This window comes from Micromys minutus, assembly GCF_963924665.1.
Source record: "Micromys minutus genome assembly, chromosome: 25".
In the NCBI taxonomy this organism is placed as follows: Eukaryota; Metazoa; Chordata; class Mammalia; order Rodentia; family Muridae; genus Micromys; species Micromys minutus.
Window position 1 is genome coordinate 26,003,631 of NC_137960.1, and position 19,722 is coordinate 26,023,352.

The 19,722-nt window shown below is 39.8% G+C and overlaps 1 protein-coding gene and 1 pseudogene across 2 annotated transcripts; both read right to left on the minus strand.

The window, feature by feature from the left end:
- Positions 1-3,608: 3,608 nt before the first annotated feature.
- On the minus strand, positions 3,609-6,832 carry FABP7 (fatty acid binding protein 7; the record flags this gene model as incomplete). The annotated part of the gene is made up of 4 exons (XM_080938231.1): positions 3,609-3,659; positions 5,396-5,497; positions 6,140-6,312; positions 6,760-6,832. The coding sequence occupies 4 exons, from the start codon at positions 6,830-6,832 to the stop codon at positions 3,609-3,611; spliced, it is 399 nt and encodes a 132-aa protein (XP_080794357.1).
- Positions 6,833-14,973: 8,141 nt separating this feature from the next.
- Positions 14,974-15,245, minus strand: LOC308436845 (non-histone chromosomal protein HMG-17-like; annotated as a pseudogene). Its single transcript has one exon. The product of its transcript is annotated as a non-histone chromosomal protein HMG-17-like (transcript).
- Between the last annotated feature and the right edge of the window lie 4,477 nt (positions 15,246-19,722).

The window sequence follows — 19,722 nt, forward strand, 5'->3', positions numbered from 1 at the left end:
ACACTCCCTAATCCTTTCAAATAGTGCCACTCTATAAGCATTATGAACTCATGGGGGCTATTATTATTGAAACCACTACAGAAGGTAAAGGTTTCTTTTCTAGATTACAGACCATCATTAAGAGAAGTCAGGTCCAGAACTCAAGATAGAGCTTGAAGCAGAAACAGAAAGTGATCTGGCTTCTTAACACTCATGCCTAGCTAGCTCTCTTATAAAGCTCAGCTCCACAGGTCCAGGAAGTAAGGTCACTCACACTGGGCTGTACCTTCCTCAATCAATTAACAACCAAGACCCTCACACACATACATGTCCACTGGCTAATCTGATTTGGGCAATCTCTCAGTTAGGATCCTCTTGGGTGAACCTAAGCTATGCCAAGTTGACAGTTAAGGCTGACCAGTACAGTGGTCTAAGGGTGGACTTTCTAAAACAACTTTTAGCTTAGTTTTTACGTTTGAGAACTTTGAATTTCAAAAGTGTTGTTTCCTTAGTTCTTGGTCAATTTTCCCTTGGTCTTGGTAAATATCTCATTTTCTTTAACAATGTAACAGGGGAAATGAGCAGAAAAGTTATTATATCTACAGACCATTAAGTGAAATAGAATTTGGTTTAGTGATGGTTTGGATATGCTTGGCTCAGGGAGTGGCACTATTAGGTGTGGCCCTACTGGAGTAGGTGTGTCACTGTGGGTGTGGGCTGAAGACCCTCATCCTAGCTGCCTGGAAGTCAGTGTTTTCCTAACAGCCTTCAGATGAAGATGTAGAACTCTCAGCTCCTCCTGCACCATACCTGCCTGGATGCTGCCATGTTCCCACCTTGATGATACTGTAAGCCAGCCCCAACTAAATGTTGTCCTTATAAAAGTTGCCTTGGTCATGGTGTCTGTTCACAGCAGTAAAGCCCTATGACAAGTTTGAAGAAAAATGAGACCCAACCACCTTTAAAAAATTAAGATGTAGAAATACCTATTAATGTTTCTATAAATATACACGAGATCTTCCAGTGCAGGTTTTGATCTTTTATACCATTGTGATGGTATTTCCTACTCAAGCCACTCACATACCTTTTCATTCTTTAATGTTTTGGAAGTTAATACCAACAGGCTGTGTTTTCACAATGCACCTTTAACACAGCAGGCCAGAGTCAATGCTTTCAAAGCAAGAGTTAGGAACTCTTGCCAACAGGAGAGATGGTGGCTGTTAGAGACATGGGACAAACATATGATCAAAGTTCTGCTCTGTATTACTAGAGAGTAGACCCTCTAGGGTCAGAAATAAGATAATCTTACTTCGACACAAGCAGTTGTGCATCCAAATGTCTAGTTTTGTCTTTCATCGTTATATATTAAAGTGCGTGTTGAGTGACTAGAGAGAGTTCACTGCTGAACAGCACTTACTCTCCTTTAGAGGACCAGAGGCTGGCTCCTCACAGCTGCAGATACTCTGACCCCTTCTCCTGACCTCTGTGGACATTCACATGCAGCTACATAAACACATGTGCACACTCACACACACACACACACTCATCAAACAGTTTAAAATGCACATTGATTATCTATCTCTAGTATAGGAATCAGAAATTCAAAATGCTTCAAAGTCCTAAACTGTCATGACATCACCAAGGAGAAATTCCATCCCTGACCTAATCATGGCATACTCTGGTGCAAGTGCATTGAATTCTTTTACAAAATTACCTTCGCGTATGTGAGGAAGGTACTTGTGAAACATAGGTCAATTTGGGGTTTAGATCACATTTCTAAGATGTCTTGTTATGCACACGTATATCATAAAATCAAAACTAGTTTTTGTCCTGCATATTTCGGGTAAGAAATTTTGAACCTGTCCTACGGCAAACAGGTAGTGGTATGGTTGTAGTAAAGCAGATAAATTAAAGGAAGTTTCCTCACATTTTATATTTTGACCTTGAATTCACTATACAAACTTAATGAGGGCTGGAGAGATGGCTCAATGGTTAGAGCACTGACTGCTCTTCCAGAGGTCCTGAGTTCGATTCCCAGCAACCACATGGTGGCTCGCAACCATCTGTAATGGGATCTGATGCCCTCTTTTGGTGTGTCTGAAGACAGCGACAGTGTACTTACGTACATAACATAAATAAATATATATTTTTAAACTTAATAAAATAAACCACAAGGTTGCATAAAAATGAGCATTACCTATTTTCCTGAGGGAGATAGTCTAAACTTTCCTCATGGACACTTGTCTGCGGAAACTAATAGCTGGAAGGAAGGTTGCCAGAGGAATTAATACTCAGGGTACTGAAATCTTGCAGTTTTCTTTTAGAATAAACTGAGCTAAAATACTGACTTCCAAGAGAACGTTAAGAGAAACACTGAAGGGCGCCATTCTCAGCATTATTTCCTGGTCACAAGGACGTAGCCATATGGCTCTGATCCTGGCTTCCTCTGTCAGTAGGCAAATAATAGCATTCTGTTTAGATCACAGGCGGAGAAAATGACTCAAGAGCATCTTACAAGTAATAAAATGAAGTCGTGTGTGTGTGTATGTATGTGCATGTATGTGTGTGTATGTGTGTGTATGTGTGTATGTATGTGTGTGTTTGTGTGTGTGTTTGTATGTGTGTATGTGTGTGTATATATGTGTGTATGTATGTGTGTATGTATGTGTGTGTTTGTATGTGTGTGTGTATGTGTGTATGTATGTGTGTGTATGTGTGTATGTATGTGTATGTGTGTGTGTGTGTGTGTGTACACCGCAAATGCAAACTAGCTACAAAAAGATATTTGTCTTGATTTTTGTCAATTCTGTTCTAATTACCTGCTCTATCCAACCCGGAAAGACAGTGGAATTGAACACTTTCATGGATTCTCTGTTCACACATCGTTTTGCCGTTCTTGACTTAGTAAAGTTCTGTATTTTGAGGTGTTTAGAGATGGAGATCCGTGCCAAGCACAGGGGATAAAATCAACTTCTTTTCTTCTAATTGCCTTTGCTATAAAACTTTGATAATGGCACTGTGATCGCATGGCGCTGGATTATATTTACCTTTTGTCACATATTGAAGCTTTTTTTCTTTATACTATTTTTAATAGCAAAAGACCATTTTTGTACTCCTACTCACTATAACTAACTTCCTTAGGTCCTGACCAGATGAACTTATTAAGTCCAGATTCTTCACTGTAGCCTCAAGAATATGTCATCTGCATATTTCCTGGATTACCCAGTTATTTTATAAATGACTTTTTTCCAGCCTTACTTTATGCTATAAGAAAGGCTACTGTATGGAAAACTTTCTAGTAGACGGTTTCAAGATAGATTGATGGCATTAAAAATGACAACCAGCTTTTATATGTGTGTATAACTTTTATTCCAATTCAGTTTGCATTCCGAAGAGAATTATAAGGTATATCCCCATCTTTATAAAAAGTATTCTAAAATTATAAAAAATTGGAAAACAGGGTAAATTTGTGTATCAAAATCTCATGAGTTGCTTGGAGTAACATATCTTAAATTATAATTTTCTGCCTCCATACCAAAGACAAAGTTATAATTAGTGGCCAGTGCTTCAGGAGCTGGCTAACTCTGGGACCCCAGGAAACCAAGTTGTCAAAAGACCCGTCATCTCTTCTATGCCTTTTCATAACAGCGAACAGCAACAATATCCCCAAAGGTAAGAGTCTGAAATAATCCAAAGATAATTGAATCTTTTTACCATTCACGGCTGAATTAAACATTGTCACGCATATGACATAAATATTAGGTGAAGAACAAGGATATTTACAAGCATTGAACATTGCACATGTTCTTTATCTCCTAACCAAACGAGGGATGCTCGTGGTTGATGAGTGAAAAGTTTGCATTATTCAGATTTATGAAAATTACAAAGAAGTGGAAACTAAACTAAGTTAGAAACTTAAAGTGTTAAAACTTCCTTTTCTGTTAAATTATTAAGGGAACTGGAACAAACTGGATCCAAGGAAGGCACATGGTGTCACTGTGGCCTCAACTATCTGCCTTGAAGGGACCTGGATTTTTTAATAGATTTTCATAGAATTTTCTATCCATAATCTTGCTAGACTTCTTTAGAAAATACAAACCTTTGAGCTCATGGTGTCAGGAATGACCTTTTCTAAGGTCAGCAAGGACATGCCAGTACGGTGACAGTACTTTCACTGTCATGTTTAGCCCATGAGGACATAACCGAGGGGATTAGATGGCAGTGGCATTGAATTTTGACTCTGTTGTCTGAAGGTGAAGAATTACTACAAAAATCACCTTAAAGTATTAAGGTGTGTACCCAAGATGGTCAAGCACTGACAGGATCCTCAGAACTCAGTAAGCCTTCGCTGTCGCCTTCATTTCAGAACTCAGCCTTGCCTGACCGCAGTCAAGATTTCTGAAGGTGAGCTTGCTCTAGCTTTGTGTAAACAAAAAAGCAGTGAAGGCTAGATCATAAAAAATAACTTCAGGATAATTGTTAGCAGTGAACTCTTTGATGAGGATTCAAGAAAAATCTCGGCTCTCTGCTCTCCAAAGTTGTTCTACATGTGAAAAGAACTGTGTTTCAGTTCAGAGTGGTTCTGGCTGTAATATTAAAGAAGTGGGCAATCTATTCTCCACTAGCAGCAAGGAAGAAGCTTTCTAATCTTAGTAGGAGTTTGTAAAGGAACTCCAAACATCCCCAAGAGCAATAAGCAAACTGACCCATATCACTATCTTCTAAATAATGTTTCTGTTTTTAAAACGATCTCTATGGGTCTAGTTCAAGGCCTAACTCCTTCTATCTTTCACAAGGGAAATTATTTATAAAACTATTTTTCTCTTTTATGATATTTACACTCCTGTCACTGGACATATATTGAAAACTCGGGTGATTCATTAAAAATAAGAAAAAAACAACTGTAAGGAATTAACATCAAACAGTTCTAACAAAAAAATTAAAGTTCCACCTTTCATTAAAATTATTTGCACTGAGCTCTTACAAACTAAAATATAAAATGTTTAGGATGCCCTAATAACAGTCTCTAATAAATAACTTCTCTGATATTCAGTTACTTTATGTTTCCAATCAGTTATCTTCCTATATTTTCCTGATTGATAGTTTACATTTAAGTTCCAGTTGAAGGCTGGCTCTTCCCAGCAATTCCACGACCTTCTACACACCTTTGGGGCAAATTGATGCAGAATTTTAAAACTCTACAGATGCCAAACCGAGGCAACAACGAGTTCTGAGTTTTTTATTCCTCCCGTTTCACATATTGTTAAGGGACATTGAAAGGCACTTGTAGCTAAGCTGGAAATAAGGGACAGGGGGGAGGGGAAGTGAGAAGAAGAGTCCAGAGGAGAGTGAGAAAGGGAAGAAAGACAGCTAGAAGGGAGGCAGGGACAGAAAATGCAGACTCCTCAGGACTTACCACAACCATCTTGCCATCCTTAATTTCTCTGACAAAATTTGTTTCTTTGCCATCCCACTTCTGCACGTGGATGAGCTTGTCTCCGTCCAACCGAACCACAGACTGAGCAACAACAGAGAGCGGGAGGTTAGCAGGCAGAATACTTCCCAGTCCAATGGCAGCACTATCGGAGAAGACCACAACTCGTACATCACCCATCATCATTCTGTCTGATAGGCACTTCGTCCTCTCTTACTTTCAAGAGTCTCTGTTTTCCAAGATGTGGCCATTGACAATTGTGTTCAAAAACACATAGCCACCAAATCGCTTCTCTAAAATCTACAAATAATGGCTACAGCACAGCAGAAAGGGCAAAAATAGAATAGATCAGAAATAAAAAGGCAGAACTAGTCACTCTTCTTGTTTAAGCAAAGCTTTGTTGTGACACTGGCTAGCTGGTTAAGCTGAGATGACCGGTGGAAGGAACAAGGCCTGGTCTTTCTTTCCAATAAACACCGTTCAATACTCTCTAGGTAAAACTTGCCATAAGATATGAAAATTTCCCAACAAAAGGAGAATAGCCTGCAAGTTTGGCGATGGAAAGTACTCAGTGTCTAGGGTACAACTAGTGAACCGTAGAGTGTTAACTCTGGCTCCTTCTCCCTCGGGGGACATTCGGAAAGCTTATTATCCTTCTCTGTGTCTGCGATGCAGAGAGACTGGGAACCTTCGTCCCAATCGCTGCAGGCTTAAGCTGCCTCTTACCTTACACTTCCTGTCATCTATGCTGGTTTCCTCAAACTCTTCTCCCAGCTGGAAACCGATCTCCGTGTTCTTGAATGTGCACTGTGTCCGGATCACCACTTTGCCTCCTTCCTGACTGATAATCACTGTTGGTTTGGTCACATTTCCCACTTGCCTGGTGGCAAAGCCCACCCCTGAAACAGCAAAAGGAACCGGAGCAGTGACAGCAACTTCCAAAAACAGTTCGTAAAAGCAGAGATCTACTTGCCACTCTGAAAAATCCAGAACTGGATACTAAAGTGTAGCTCCTGTTCAAACCTGATTAATGGTTAACCCAGGAGCCATGGATGAGCTGAGCACAAATAAAGAAATGTTAAATGACCCCCCAAAAGTTACAGCAGCTTCACATTTTCCACAGTCTATCAAATGGTGCCGTTATTTGATCCTGGGCAAGAAGGCAGACAAATGTCACAGTAAGAATTGATTTAAGTGGGCTATGCACAGTCTGGTACAATTAATGCGATATGCTCAGCCCGTCTCTCAGAAACCTGGGAAGTAAAAACGGCGCGCGCGGGAGGGGGGTGTTCTAAGAATCAAAACACAGAGTTAAAGGGGGAACGGTGCATCTTACTTTTACCTACCTAGAGCTTTCATGTACTCATCAAAATTCTGACTGTCTGTTAGCTTCCAGGTCGCACAGAAAGCATCTACCATCCTTGCCCTCCTAGTCGGCTGAAAACAGGCAGGAGCTAGAGAAACTCGGGTCTTACCCACCCCTGTAATTGGCAAAAAAAAATCCTTTGCACCTCAGCAGCAGCCCCTGCCTTTTTATTTGGAAAAGAAGCGGGCAAAAAGCCAATTATTTCAATGGCCAACTTGTCTCTTTCCAGTAGGCTGCCTCACGGGGGAGGGGCTGGGCAGAGAGCTCCAACCCTCCTTGTGATTTGCTCAGGCCACTGGGTTAGCAGAGTAGGTCAAGCAAGATCCTCCCAGTCCACACACCACAATACTGATGCCCAAGAATGCTCCATAGGAAGTCAGCGGGGCCTGGGAACAGAGAACCGGAGAAGAGAGAGGGTTTTTTTTTTTTTTTTTTTTTTTTTTTTTTTTTTGGGGGGGGGGGTGGGAAATTGGCAACTGCCCTCTCAAACTGGGAGGAAAGAAGAGAGAAGGATAATAGGACATTCAGATTGATTTCCTTAAGGAGAGCATGTTGCTGGTTACAAATGAGGGCCTCCTTAAAGAAAACCCACTGAAGTGCCAGATTTTTCAGACAAAGGAGTCTGAAAGGTTCATTTTAGTTTGCTCTTATATTTAAACGGAGAGCAAAACATAGACTAAAATATGCCAAGCTAGGAAAAGATACAGAGCGTGGGTGAAAATGTATTTCCTAGATGAACTCTGTTTGAAACCTACTTAGATATCAACGAAACAGTCTAGCCAGGAAGGCAACTCTCAACACAATCACGGTGGGTTTATCCTTCATTCTTTCTGAGGATGTAAGAACCAGACCAGAGTGGGAAAGGAACCTTAGAAAGTGTGGTTAAGATTCACTAATGAGTTAGAGAAACAAAGAGGAGAGTCTTTTTCTTCACCTCCTCGAGCAGGCTACAGAATTGATATGGAAAAGCTGGACAGACAGCCAATTAGTAAGATCTCAAAGGGCATTTTGGCTTCCTAAAGTCACATCTACCTAAATCTGAGGCTTGCATAAACAGGGAGACAGGAACGGTCTCTTTAAGCGTCCCTATAGAGCTGGCCTACAGTCTGTGCCAGCTCAGTGTACACGTGTACCAGAATAGCTAGAAGGTTCGAACAGGGACGTTCAATGGGGTCTGTGAATTTCCTCTTCAGCTTGAGATTTTCCCTGCTTTATAGTTGTATGTATCCAATCAAAAGGCATTTTCCCAGGCTCGGAGAGAGAAAGAGAGCCAGGAGTCTGCTTTTCTGCCAGTCCAGCTTGAGCCTCAGCTTACAATGCATGCATCCCATTCTGCAGCACACGTGGAAGACAAGGGCTCTAAACAATTTATCCTATTGCTGTGCCAGCCAGGTGGCAGTACACCTGTTTATCAGGAACACCAGAACTGTCACTGTGCTTGTTTTCCTGCAAGTCTGCACTACATGTGTGAATAGTGGCAACTTTCACCAACTTGTGGCACCTACCGAAAACCTTCCAATTGTTTCCGATGGTTTATTCTCACAAATGACCCTTGATGTGAAGACTTAGCTCATTTCGCTTCCACGGTATTTAGCAGTCATTCCCTGCCCCTCCACAACCCCCCTAAATGTAAGCAACTTCTGGTTTTGCCTGATTCTTTAGCAACAGCTACCACACTGTTCTCAAAATATTTCCTGGAACCAAGCAACCTTTCAAATACAAATTTGCATTACTCTCATTACTAACAGCACTGAACATTTTTATGTGCTTTTCTGTGTTTTGTATAGCTTTCATTTAAATATTTTCCCTCTTTAAAGTTGGGTTTTTTCTTTTCTTCTCTTGCTGCTGTGCTGTGGCCATTCTTTGTACATTTTAGAGAGGCTATTTGGTAGATGTGTGTTTTTGCATAAGTCCTTTTTATTTTCCTTTGTTTTCTTGGTTAAAACAAAACTTTCACTAATATGTCAAACTTTATTATGTATACATCTTAAGAATGTGGAAATTGGACTTAGGTTAATGGTACCACAGTATAGCTATTTTACATTTCCAAATCTGATCTTGTCCTCTTATTTAAAACCTTCTTGTTCTCGAGTTAAAGACAGAAATTTAAAGTATCATCTAAGCCAGACCTGCCCCTGGCATTTGAAGGAGGCAGGGCATGTGTTAAATATCTCAGCTTAGTGTGCTGAAATATTTGTCTTTATGCATTTATCCTCTCTATTTTTCAGACAAAGAATACTACAAAAAAGATTTAGTCTAACTAAAAGTACATATGCATCTAATACTTTTATGTAAAATTATAATTCTATAAATTTTATAATTCCTTTCATTGGAAGTATTTTGTAAAATTCATATTGATTTACAGAGGAGAGTATTGCTATGTAGATATATATAGTAGAATTTTTTGGAAAACCCAATCTGTTTAGTGACTACCTAAACCAACACATCTGAGCAAATTTAAATGACTAGCTAAATAATATATACTAGATACAATATGCACGGAATGCTTATTGCTTTAAACAAGAGCATATTTGACTCTATTGAAGTCATTCTAGAGCAGAAACTGTATTTGCTGTGCTAAGGCAGATCCAACCAATATTTTCCTCCAATTCCCTAAACCTTGGAATAATGTACAACACTGCTGGGGGTGTAATAATATACATGCATCATAAAGTCAAGAAGGAACGATGATATACCAAATTATTGACTCTTCTCCTAGAGGGAATTCCCACCTGTTAACTAGTGACAATGAGACCTCTAAACATGTTCATGACCAGCAGTGCTGGCGATCTGGCTTGGTGGCAGAGTGTGGGCCAGGCTCCATTGTCAACAAGCCAAGGGGACATAATGAAATCCATTAGAAAGATCTACTTATACAGTAGTCAAAGAAAAGGGGAGAGAGGGGCTTTGAGAAACCTTGGCGAATCTCCATACAAGGCTGAGTCCCCGGGAGCTTGTTTTCTAACAGCACTCCCTTTTACTTAAAAAAAGAAAAAGAAAAAGGCCAACCAAGATCCTGACCAATAGGCCCTGCAGAATTCCCAGGCATAGATGCTAAGAGAGACAATCAGCATTCAAGATCTTTTTGCTCGAGCTTCTTTTCATTACCAAATTATACAAAATCCTAAGGGAACATCTGCATTACTGAGATGAACTGTGACATGTGCTGACTGTACCGATGACGCAGCGCTCCTGTAAACAGCAGGAGGGAAAGGACTAGACACCCCTTTCAAGCCCCTTTTGCTAAGAGCTCACCTGTCTATCTCTTGCATTATCTCCACAAACAAGAAGCTAAAACTGCCCAGTGCCTAAGTTGCTTCGAGGAAGATCAAAGCCTGTATGCCCAGGTTAATTTCATTCTGCTAGCTGAATTTGATGGAAAAGATACCGAGGAAGTGTGGGTATGTGTGTGTGTGTGGGGGGGGGGGGACAATGGCCCATCTGTCCCTTAGTGATGAGAAGTTTGTGGTTTGGTATGAGCAAAAAAATACCTAGTTTGGACTGAGCAAAACTTCCTCTCTTTTCTGCTTTCTTCTGTTTTGTGCTTTCTACCTCATGTTACCTAAGTGGCCTCTTCCCATGCCTTTTAAACATTGAATATAAAGTAAATTTTTAGATTCCTTCCTTCCAGAGAGACAAAGTGACCCAGAAGATAATTTCTCTTAGGCACAGGACTGTTATAAAACTTTCAGGTTCAGGGCCTTCTCTCCTTGGATTATCTGTGTGCAACAGCTCTGCCAAGAAAAAAAAAAAAAAAAAAAAAAAGCAGCTCTCTTCTCAATTTCTTATCAATTTCTGCTTCCTGCTGTCAGTTAGCACGTATCACAATATGATTTCCTCTCAGGCACTGATCCCGAACTTTGCAGTTATGCCATCTTGTCTCTTTATGTCTAATCCATTGTTTAGTATATTTCTTCCTCAAAGGAACACAACTTCTTGAAGCACCTGTTGTACTCCATGACATAGCTCATCAGGATGACATCCACAGTGTGTGCACGGGCACCAGAAGAAACAAAGGACTCCAAAAAGATATGTTGCTGCCTATGTGGTCTTTGCCAGGTCTTTATCCAAACCGTTTTCTCTTCGCAAACTGTATGCTCTCCAAGGCAAGATACCCAAGTTTCCTCTTTGTTTCTATCATATTAACATTTAGGTGTGTTACCACTCTACTTGACAGAGTGAACCTAGGTGAGTGGGGCCTAAAAATGCTGCAGGTTAAGGTCTCGTGCTATAGACAGTTTTATTCAGAGCATCAGACAATATATACATATTTATGTATATATACATATATAATGTAAACAATTATATACATTATAAAAATTATAAAGAATATAATGTCCTCAGAATACACACATGCACACACACACACTCCTTGTCTAGTGGAAAAGACTGATGTTAACAAATAAGGTGTTTCCATATTCATTTTACAGAAAAAAACCCAGAATCTTATATGAGAATTGTTTATGAATATTTCCCAGATAAATATTAAGCCTTTGAAATATATTTTTTCTAAATAATTTATTGAAGCAAGAACCAGTAGGATTTGAGCAGTAACATCATTGTAAACTGTAAAAACATCATTGAAGCCTCTGATTGTTTTTCCTGTGTTAGTTGATTGAAAAGCATAGCATTATGTTAGGGGAAGGATGACGATCCGGGTCACGGCACCAATGTTAGAGGAAGGATGAAGAGAGTGGGGGGCATATGGCCCATGGAGGTGCAGCGAGGCCTAGGGGCAAAGGAGATGCCTCTGGGGGTTCCATGTTGGGAATCCCTTCCCCCTGAGGGACCAGCCACACAACGGTATAGTACAGAATAGAGTTTATTCAAGTCATGGGAGAGTTAAGAGAGGCAGAGAGAGAAAGAGAGAGAGTAGAGGAGTAGAGGCCGGCCATGTGAGCACATGGGGAGAGAGGGGGAAGGGAAGGGGAAGAGGAGGGGTAGGAGTGGGAGAGCAAGGCTGCAAGAGCACAAGAGCAAGAGAGGCCAAGAGAGAGAGGAGGGGGCAAGCAGCTCCTTTTATAGTGTCAGGTCACTGGGGTGGAGCATACCTGGCTACTGCCAGGTAATTGAGGGGTGGGGTATACCTGGCTGTTGCTAGGTAACTGAGGGGTGGGGTTTACAGAATCCCAACATTCCCCCATTTTTGTTTAATTAAAAAAGAAAAATTAGAGGCGATGGTGGACCAGGAATAGGGTCGTTGTGATCTCTTGACTGCTTCATGCTGGTTTGGGGCGATGTTTTTAGAGAGACCAGAAAAGTGGGGGTAGTGATGTTTGTCCAGTCTTAAGAGTTGGCTGTTTCTTTGTTGTCCAGGGTCTGTGGAACCATCTGAGGATAGGTCAGAAGGAACAGGTCCAGTAAAAGCGTCTGTGTCTGTGAGAGAAGGCTGAAGCATCTGTAGGTTGCTTCTCTGGAGCTGTTCTAGATGTAATAAGCACCTGGACTTGACAAGATGCTGGAACACACATATGTATACATTATAGGTAGAGATTAAGTACATTTGGTTTGGAAGAAAGAAAGATTTTTCAGGAGCAGTCCTAATGCTGTCATTCCTCCCCTTTTCTCATTATAAAAAGGAGAAAAAATGGGAGGGGGAGGCTGATGGTGAAAGGGGAATAGGGGCGTCAAGTCTCATTGGCTACTTCCTGCTGTCTTGGGGCATCATAAGGGAGTGCAGCTGGCTTTCACCATTGGGATCCACCTGGCAGATGTTCACATCAGGCTCCTCTATGGACAGTGGCTGGTAGTCCTGTAACAGGAACTAATTAATAGTTTGATTAGAAATTTTTTTGTCTGTCGTTGAAGTAGACAGAAGATTGATAAACACATTATACTTTTGAAACTGTGTCATTAACTTATATTTTCTTCATTTGCAAACAGTGTTTTAGAGACTGGGAATAGTTCTCATTTTGTAGACTGCCTTCCTTGTGTCAGGTCCAAAGGAAACCCCATTTTTTTCTAAGTTCTGGCAGTGAGAAGCCAGCAGCATTCCTCAGAAAATTGTGAAGCCCATCCCCCTCTTCCCTTTTCACTGGCAGCAGGGACAAATGGCTATCTGTCAAGTCTATTAGCACAGGCTGGCCTCCAGGCTCTCTCAGCACCACAAACATCTCTTACTTGTTTAGAGTCCATCATGGATACCTGGCTCTTCTCAGCTCTTCACTGCTGGCTTCCTTCTGCTCAGGAGTTTCCCTCCCCTTAGTTTATAACCCTGCTATTTTGGCTATGTGCTCTCTTGGTCGTCTCTTTTTCCCACTCTTTTTCCCATTCTTTTTCTTTATCTCTCATTCTCCTCCCTCCCCCTACCTCTCTCTGCCTTGTTCCACTACTTTCTTTGCTCTGGACTCTTCTTCCAGATGCATCTGGAGGTTCTCTCCCTAATATCTACAATAAAAACACTTCCCTTAGCCATACCGTGGAGCACTACCGTCAGTAAGAAGCTTTGAGTTAGATCTTCAAAACCATATAAAACTGAGCATGGTAGGATATGCTTTGATCACAGCATTCAGGAGGAGACAGGACAACTTCAAAGGTCAGGAGACCTCCTTAGTGTGTGCAGAGAACCTCAAACACACACACAAACAACAAAAACAACCTTTTAAAATGACAAGATTGTTGGGAATTGGTTCTACTACTTTGTGTTAATTTGGTTCCCCAAAGATGCTGAGGGTCTCTGTCCCTGGCTGGCTTTGACTGATAATAAAGAATCACCAAAGGTCTTAAGTTCAAGTTCAGTTCTGTCTCCCAACCTACACTTTTTGTCACACCTGATATATAAGGTGCCAATGTCTGGAAGGAGCAGATGGTGTCAACATGGATGTATTAGCACCTTCAACAAATACTTTATAATTCCTTTAAGCGCAAATGACAGCTATACCTAATACTAGGTTAAAAAATAATAACCTCAGAGGCTTAGGCATGTGATTGCGGCAAAAATACATAGCAGTAAATTTCACAATTATTGCTTTATGGGTCCATAAGCCTACTCTCTAAACATTTGAAAGAGGAACTGTCAGTTATGATATGGGTAGCATGTAACACAGGGAAAACCCTTCTACATTAATAACAAATCCTACTCTAGATTGTTAGTTCTCTTTTTAAAATATATATGAGTAATCAAATTTATAGTATAAACTACCACCATTATCACTACCAATGATGATAATGGTGGTGGTGGTGATGATAATAAAACAACACTATAATAAAAAAAACAGGCCTCAACAGATATAAGAAGATTGAAATTCTCCCATGCATTCTATCAGATCACCATGGACTAAGGCTGGTCTTTAATAACAACAAAAACAACAAAAAGCCCACATACACATGGAAGCTGAACAATGCTCTATTCAATGATAACATGGTCAAGGAAGAAATACAGAAAGAAATTGAGGATTTTTTAATTTTTTAATTTTATTTTTTTTAACTGTAACCAGCTTTATTAAAGATACTTTTCATAAACAATCATGGTATTCAGGCAGGACATGAGCAGACACTCAACAATATACAAGAACTTCCAAATTCCCTCCTTGTATAGACTACTAAAATCAGAAAGCCACTGTAAAACCCAATGAAATCTTCATTCAATGCCTCGAAAAGGGGAAGGAGCTTAGAGTGAGGGCTGACATTTCACATTAAGGATGTTGTTTAACTTTTCACAAGCCGACCCTGACTTTCGGGAAATGAACATGGCAGAATTATCAATCTGAAGATCCACAATCTTTTATAAAAGGAACCATTGCTCTTCTGAGAACACTTGATGAAGTCACTGCAAAATCCACATTGTCCAATAGACTAGAAAACCAATGTTGGGGGTCAGGTTTCAATAGGTCTCTGGTTTTAAGAGAATTATGTCTATGTTCATGGTACACAGGGGAAAGGTTATAAAAATGAATTTAGAGTTTTCCCAGACCACAAGGCATTTTGTGCCTTGGTAGCCACTTATGCAGGATCAGGAGCCTTTCAAAATTATCAAGGAAAGCAGTTTTCTGTTCTCAATCCAGCTTTGGTGATATTTTAAAATGTAATGACACATGATCCTCTCCCCTCCCACAATGAAGTTTTCTGTGTGCTAACAATATAGTTTAAAAAAAAAAGTAAAACAAAATTCTGCATTTTTATAAAACTTGCTAAAAAATAGTATTTCAAACTGTACAGTCACCAGAAGTACACAATTATCAAAAATGCACACACGTCACTTGGCATCTCCAGCACCTTCTGCTTTTTGTGCCTGGTCTGTTTTGGCATCTCCATTTTCTGCAGGATTATTCGCAACCTTCCCAGCATGGCTTTCCCCTTCTTCCCATTGGGTATCTTCTCCCCCTTCTTTGCTGGGGCCTTTTTAGGCTTGGACTCAGGCTTTGGAGGAGCAGGCTTAGCAGACAACCTTGCAGATCTTCTCTGTGGCTCGTCCTTCACCTTGGCTTTGTCTCCTTTAGCATCCCCTTCAGCTTTTCTTTTGGGCATGGCGGCGCCAGGGGACGTCGGCGCTGAACACGAGTATACAGCGGTGCGCCGGCTTGGTCCGTCCGGGGGTTGTCCTCGCTGCTTTTTCACACTGCTCCGGATTTTTTTAGAATTTAATGAAAATGAAGGCACAATATACCCAAACTTATGGGATGCAATGAAAGCAGTTCAAAGAGGAAAACTCATAGTGCCTCCAAAAGGAAACTGGAGAAAGCATACACTAGCAGCTTGACAGCACACCTGAAAGCTCTAGAACAAAAAGCAGATACACCCAAGAGGAGTAGATGGCAGGAAATAATCAAACTCAGAGCAGAAATCATCCAAGTGGAAAAAAAAAAAAGAACTATACAAAGAATCAACAGAATCAGGAGCTGGTTCTTTAACAAAATCAAAAAATATGATGTAGTAAAAGACTTCCTAAAGCAAAAACATAAACAAAGCAACAACAACAACAACAAAACTTCCTCAAACAAACAAAACCCAAATGTCATCAGTATATTATATGTGTACAGGATTCACATAAAACAGAATCAAGACTGTTCCAGGAAAGAACAGACTGAGCTAAGATGAGTCAGATACGCAGCAGGACAGGATGAAGTTTAAAAGTAAGCTGGTCAAAAGATTTAGAAATAATAATTAGAAGAATTTAGATCAATAGAGAGACAATAATGACTAGAATATGACCTGTGGAGACTTTCTAAGATGCAGAGGCATTATGCATAACAGAAAAAATAAATAAATAAAAGAAGTATAATGGGAAGTAGGGGCACACATCTTTAATCCCAGCATTTGGGAGGCAGAGGTAAGCAGATCTCTGAGTTCGAGGCCAGCCTGCTTTATAGAGTGAGTTTCTCGACAACGATGACTATAGAGAGTCCCCGAGAAAACACATATACATACACACACACACAAACAAACAAGGTGAGATGTGCAACCTAGATACTGAGGTTACCAGAAAATATATCAAAACAATTGAAATAAGAATATAAAACAAATCCCAAGGAACTTTTTTTTTTTTGTAGCTGATGATATAGTATTAATTTAGGTCACTATACTACACCATTTGAGATATCAGATAAAAAAGAGATCCCAAGTTCTCCAGTCCCAGCAATGTTTTGAATAAAATATAATTTAAATTAAATAAATACAAAAATATGAGAAGTATTCATCCAGAAAAAAACATGCTTAAATTTTAATAATAACTAATACTGTGCCATATTCTTTCCTAGTAAGTTTGAGACAGCTAGTGAACACAGAGCAATACCACAGATGTTTTGACATTGCTTTATTAAAGTACAAAGCAGAACTTTTCTTTGAAAACCCATTTAATTTATACTTTCCTTATAATATTTAACATATGTGACTTACCTGCAGAAATAGACTTCACTGGCATTGGACTTGACAGCCTATATTCCTGTGAAATTGGATCTCTTGTAGCTTTAGTAAAGTCTTATTTTAAGATAGGCTATTGCTCCCAGAAATAAGGCCACGGTTGTCATAAAATCGTGTTTCAAACTCCTTAGATGTTTACTCTAGACTTCGAACAATGTCAGTATTAAGATAATGATTCTTACCTTAAAAGAAAAACACAACTTTATGAACTTCTTTCCAAAGTGAAGGCTCCTGGGTCCAGGGAGGACTCAGTTCAGCTGGAAAGAGACTATGTGTGGCGTTGATAATTCCACCATCAAAGCCAAACTTCCATATTTATTTTTCACAGGGACAGATGTTAAACAACTGGGCGATGTCTTACTTCAAGATTTCCATTGAGTAGCTTTTTGTCAAAAAGTTTAATAAATCACAACTAAATTAAAATTTACATACTTTCCAAAAATATCACATCATTATTACATGTAGTCTTCCAGTTTAGACTCAAGGGACTTTTAGCCCACTTATTCAAAATGTTGAGATTTCTTCCAGTAACCTATGCATTTCTCAATAGGTTTGTGCTCTCAATCCTGTTGCTGTCTTCAAGGATTGGAAATATGAACATGGTAAACTCAAGATGGAACAACGTTCCACACACCAGAGATTTGTGTTGTTAATCTTAAATCTGTCAATCCAGTACTTAGATTAATATACTAATCTTGGAATGTCCTATCTTAGAATTCTCTTCTGAAACAATTTTCTTTTTTACTTTGAGAGTTTACTGAGCAGGTTAAAAGTACAGAATATATCTGTAGACAAATTATTTAACCAGGCTCATTTGTCGTCTATTGTTTGGAAGGCACAATATCCTTAAAACCTACTTTAAGTTCTTCTTTTGTGTCCTACAATTCTTTGGTATGTCTACGTTACTTTGCCTTTTTCCTATCTAACTTCATAGAAGCCCTCATTGACAAGATAAGAGATCTTTGACCTCTGTGTATGTTAACAGTTTGCTTGCAGGAAAACATTACCTAACCCTCATGAAGCAATCACTAGATGTTTTCATGATTCTAATTCAAGGAAAATTAAAAAAAAAAAAAAGTTCTACTGAAATGACACTTGGAGATACAAATACCTTTGATGTTTTCAAAGACAGGATTGGGCGATGGAGGCAGAGCTAGTATCAGTGTTTGAGCTCTTCTAGTAAATGAATCTGACTTTAGCCTGGAAACCCTATAAATGGAAAAGGGTCTACATTTTATTAGAAAAAATATGGCATTAAAAAAGAACAACTTCCCAGAAACAACTCACAGACATTATGAAGTTCAAGAAAAAAAAAAAAAAAAAAAAAAAAAAGAAAACGAAAAACCATTATCCTTAATCTTCACACACCAAGAAAACTTTGACTATTTCCAGGTTACATCTTGTTTTACATGTACTTTATGCTCATTGTAACTAGTAAGACCTTAATGCACACTATCAAACCTTTAAAAAAAACCAAGTACTGACAAAACTGTATTCATATACTTTTATGCAAAAATGCTTAAAATCTGTACATTTATCTTTGTTTTTTAAAATAAAGTTGTTCAATTAAAAAAAAGAACAACTTATTTTTAAAAGGTGACATGCAAGTAGTTGATTGGATAACAAATATAAAATAGTCTTCAATCTTATTTTTCAAAAGGAAATACAGCTAGAGAAGTCAAGAATAGCCAGAAAACAAAACAGCCAAAAAATGAACTAATTAAGAAAAAGAAGATGCAGGAGCCAGGGTGGTAGTGGCTCATTCCTTCAGTACCAGGCAGAGACAGTTAGGCAGATCTCTGTGAGTCCAAGGGCAGACTGGTCTATAGGGCTAGTTCCAGGACTGTACAGAGAAACTCTGTCTCAAAAAACAAAAAACAAACAAATGAAAACAACAACAACAAGCAGGAACAAAGAGAACCAAGAACAGATGGATGGGGCAAATAGAAAACAAAGAATAACAGGTCAGCACAAAGAAACTCGTTGCCAGGTAGACATGACACTTGCCTATAATCTCACCATTTGAGAGCCAGGAAGCAGGACTTTGAGGTCAACCAGAACTCCATAGTGAAATTCAGTCTCAAATCAATAAAAATTAAGATATTACTCAGTGGTAGAGAATTTGTATAGAATGAATAAAGCCTTAAGTTAAGTTCTCAGCCACCCCCCCTCCCCCACACCTTTCAAGAGCAAAAAATAATATGCAAACAAGGTCAAGTGGTTAGATTGTTAGGAGATAAGATTGGCTTTGGGGTACCAAAAAAAAGCTAAAGTCTTTTTTCTCTCTCTCTCTTTTTAATTATTAGATGCTCTCTGTATTTACATTTGAAATATTATCCCCTTTGCCCACCTGCTTCTATCCCTCCCCCCCCCCCCATACTTGTCTTCACGAAGGTGCACTAGCTCCCAATCACCCTCTCCACTTCAGTGCCTTGGCATTTCCCTACACTGGGAAATGTGCCTTTCCTGGACCAAAGGTCTCTTCTCCCATTGATGCCAGACATTGCTATTCTCAGCTACATATGCAACTGGAGCCATGGGCCTCTCAATATGTGCTCAATGGTTGGTGATCTAGTCCATGGGAGCTGTGGAGGATTTGGTTGGTCAACAATGTTGTTCTTCCCGTGAGGCCACAACTCCCTTCAGCTCCTTTATTCCCCCTCCCCAACCCCAGCACCTTCACCAGGGTCCCTATGCTCAGTCTGATGGTTAGCTTCCAGCATGCTCAGCTGCATGATTCTGGTAGAGCCCCTGTGAGGAGGCACCCCTATCTGGTTCCTGACATCGAGCACCTCCCAGCATCAGCGATAGTGCTTGGACCCGGTGGCTGCACATGGGGTGGATCCCCAGGTGAGGCAAAAAGCCTTATTCTGTGTTCTTTCTGTAAAGGCATTAGGGAAAGTTTTGGAGTGAAGAGAATATTCTTCATCTTGATCACTTTTGGGACTGTTTGTTCCTTCTCATTTATCAAAACATTGTACTATTAATAGTATGCTCTGAATAGCTACATTAGTATATGTGTTACAGAACAGCCCAGTCTCATCATATGAGAATGCCCCTTCCCCTACCTGCCCTGGGGTGACCA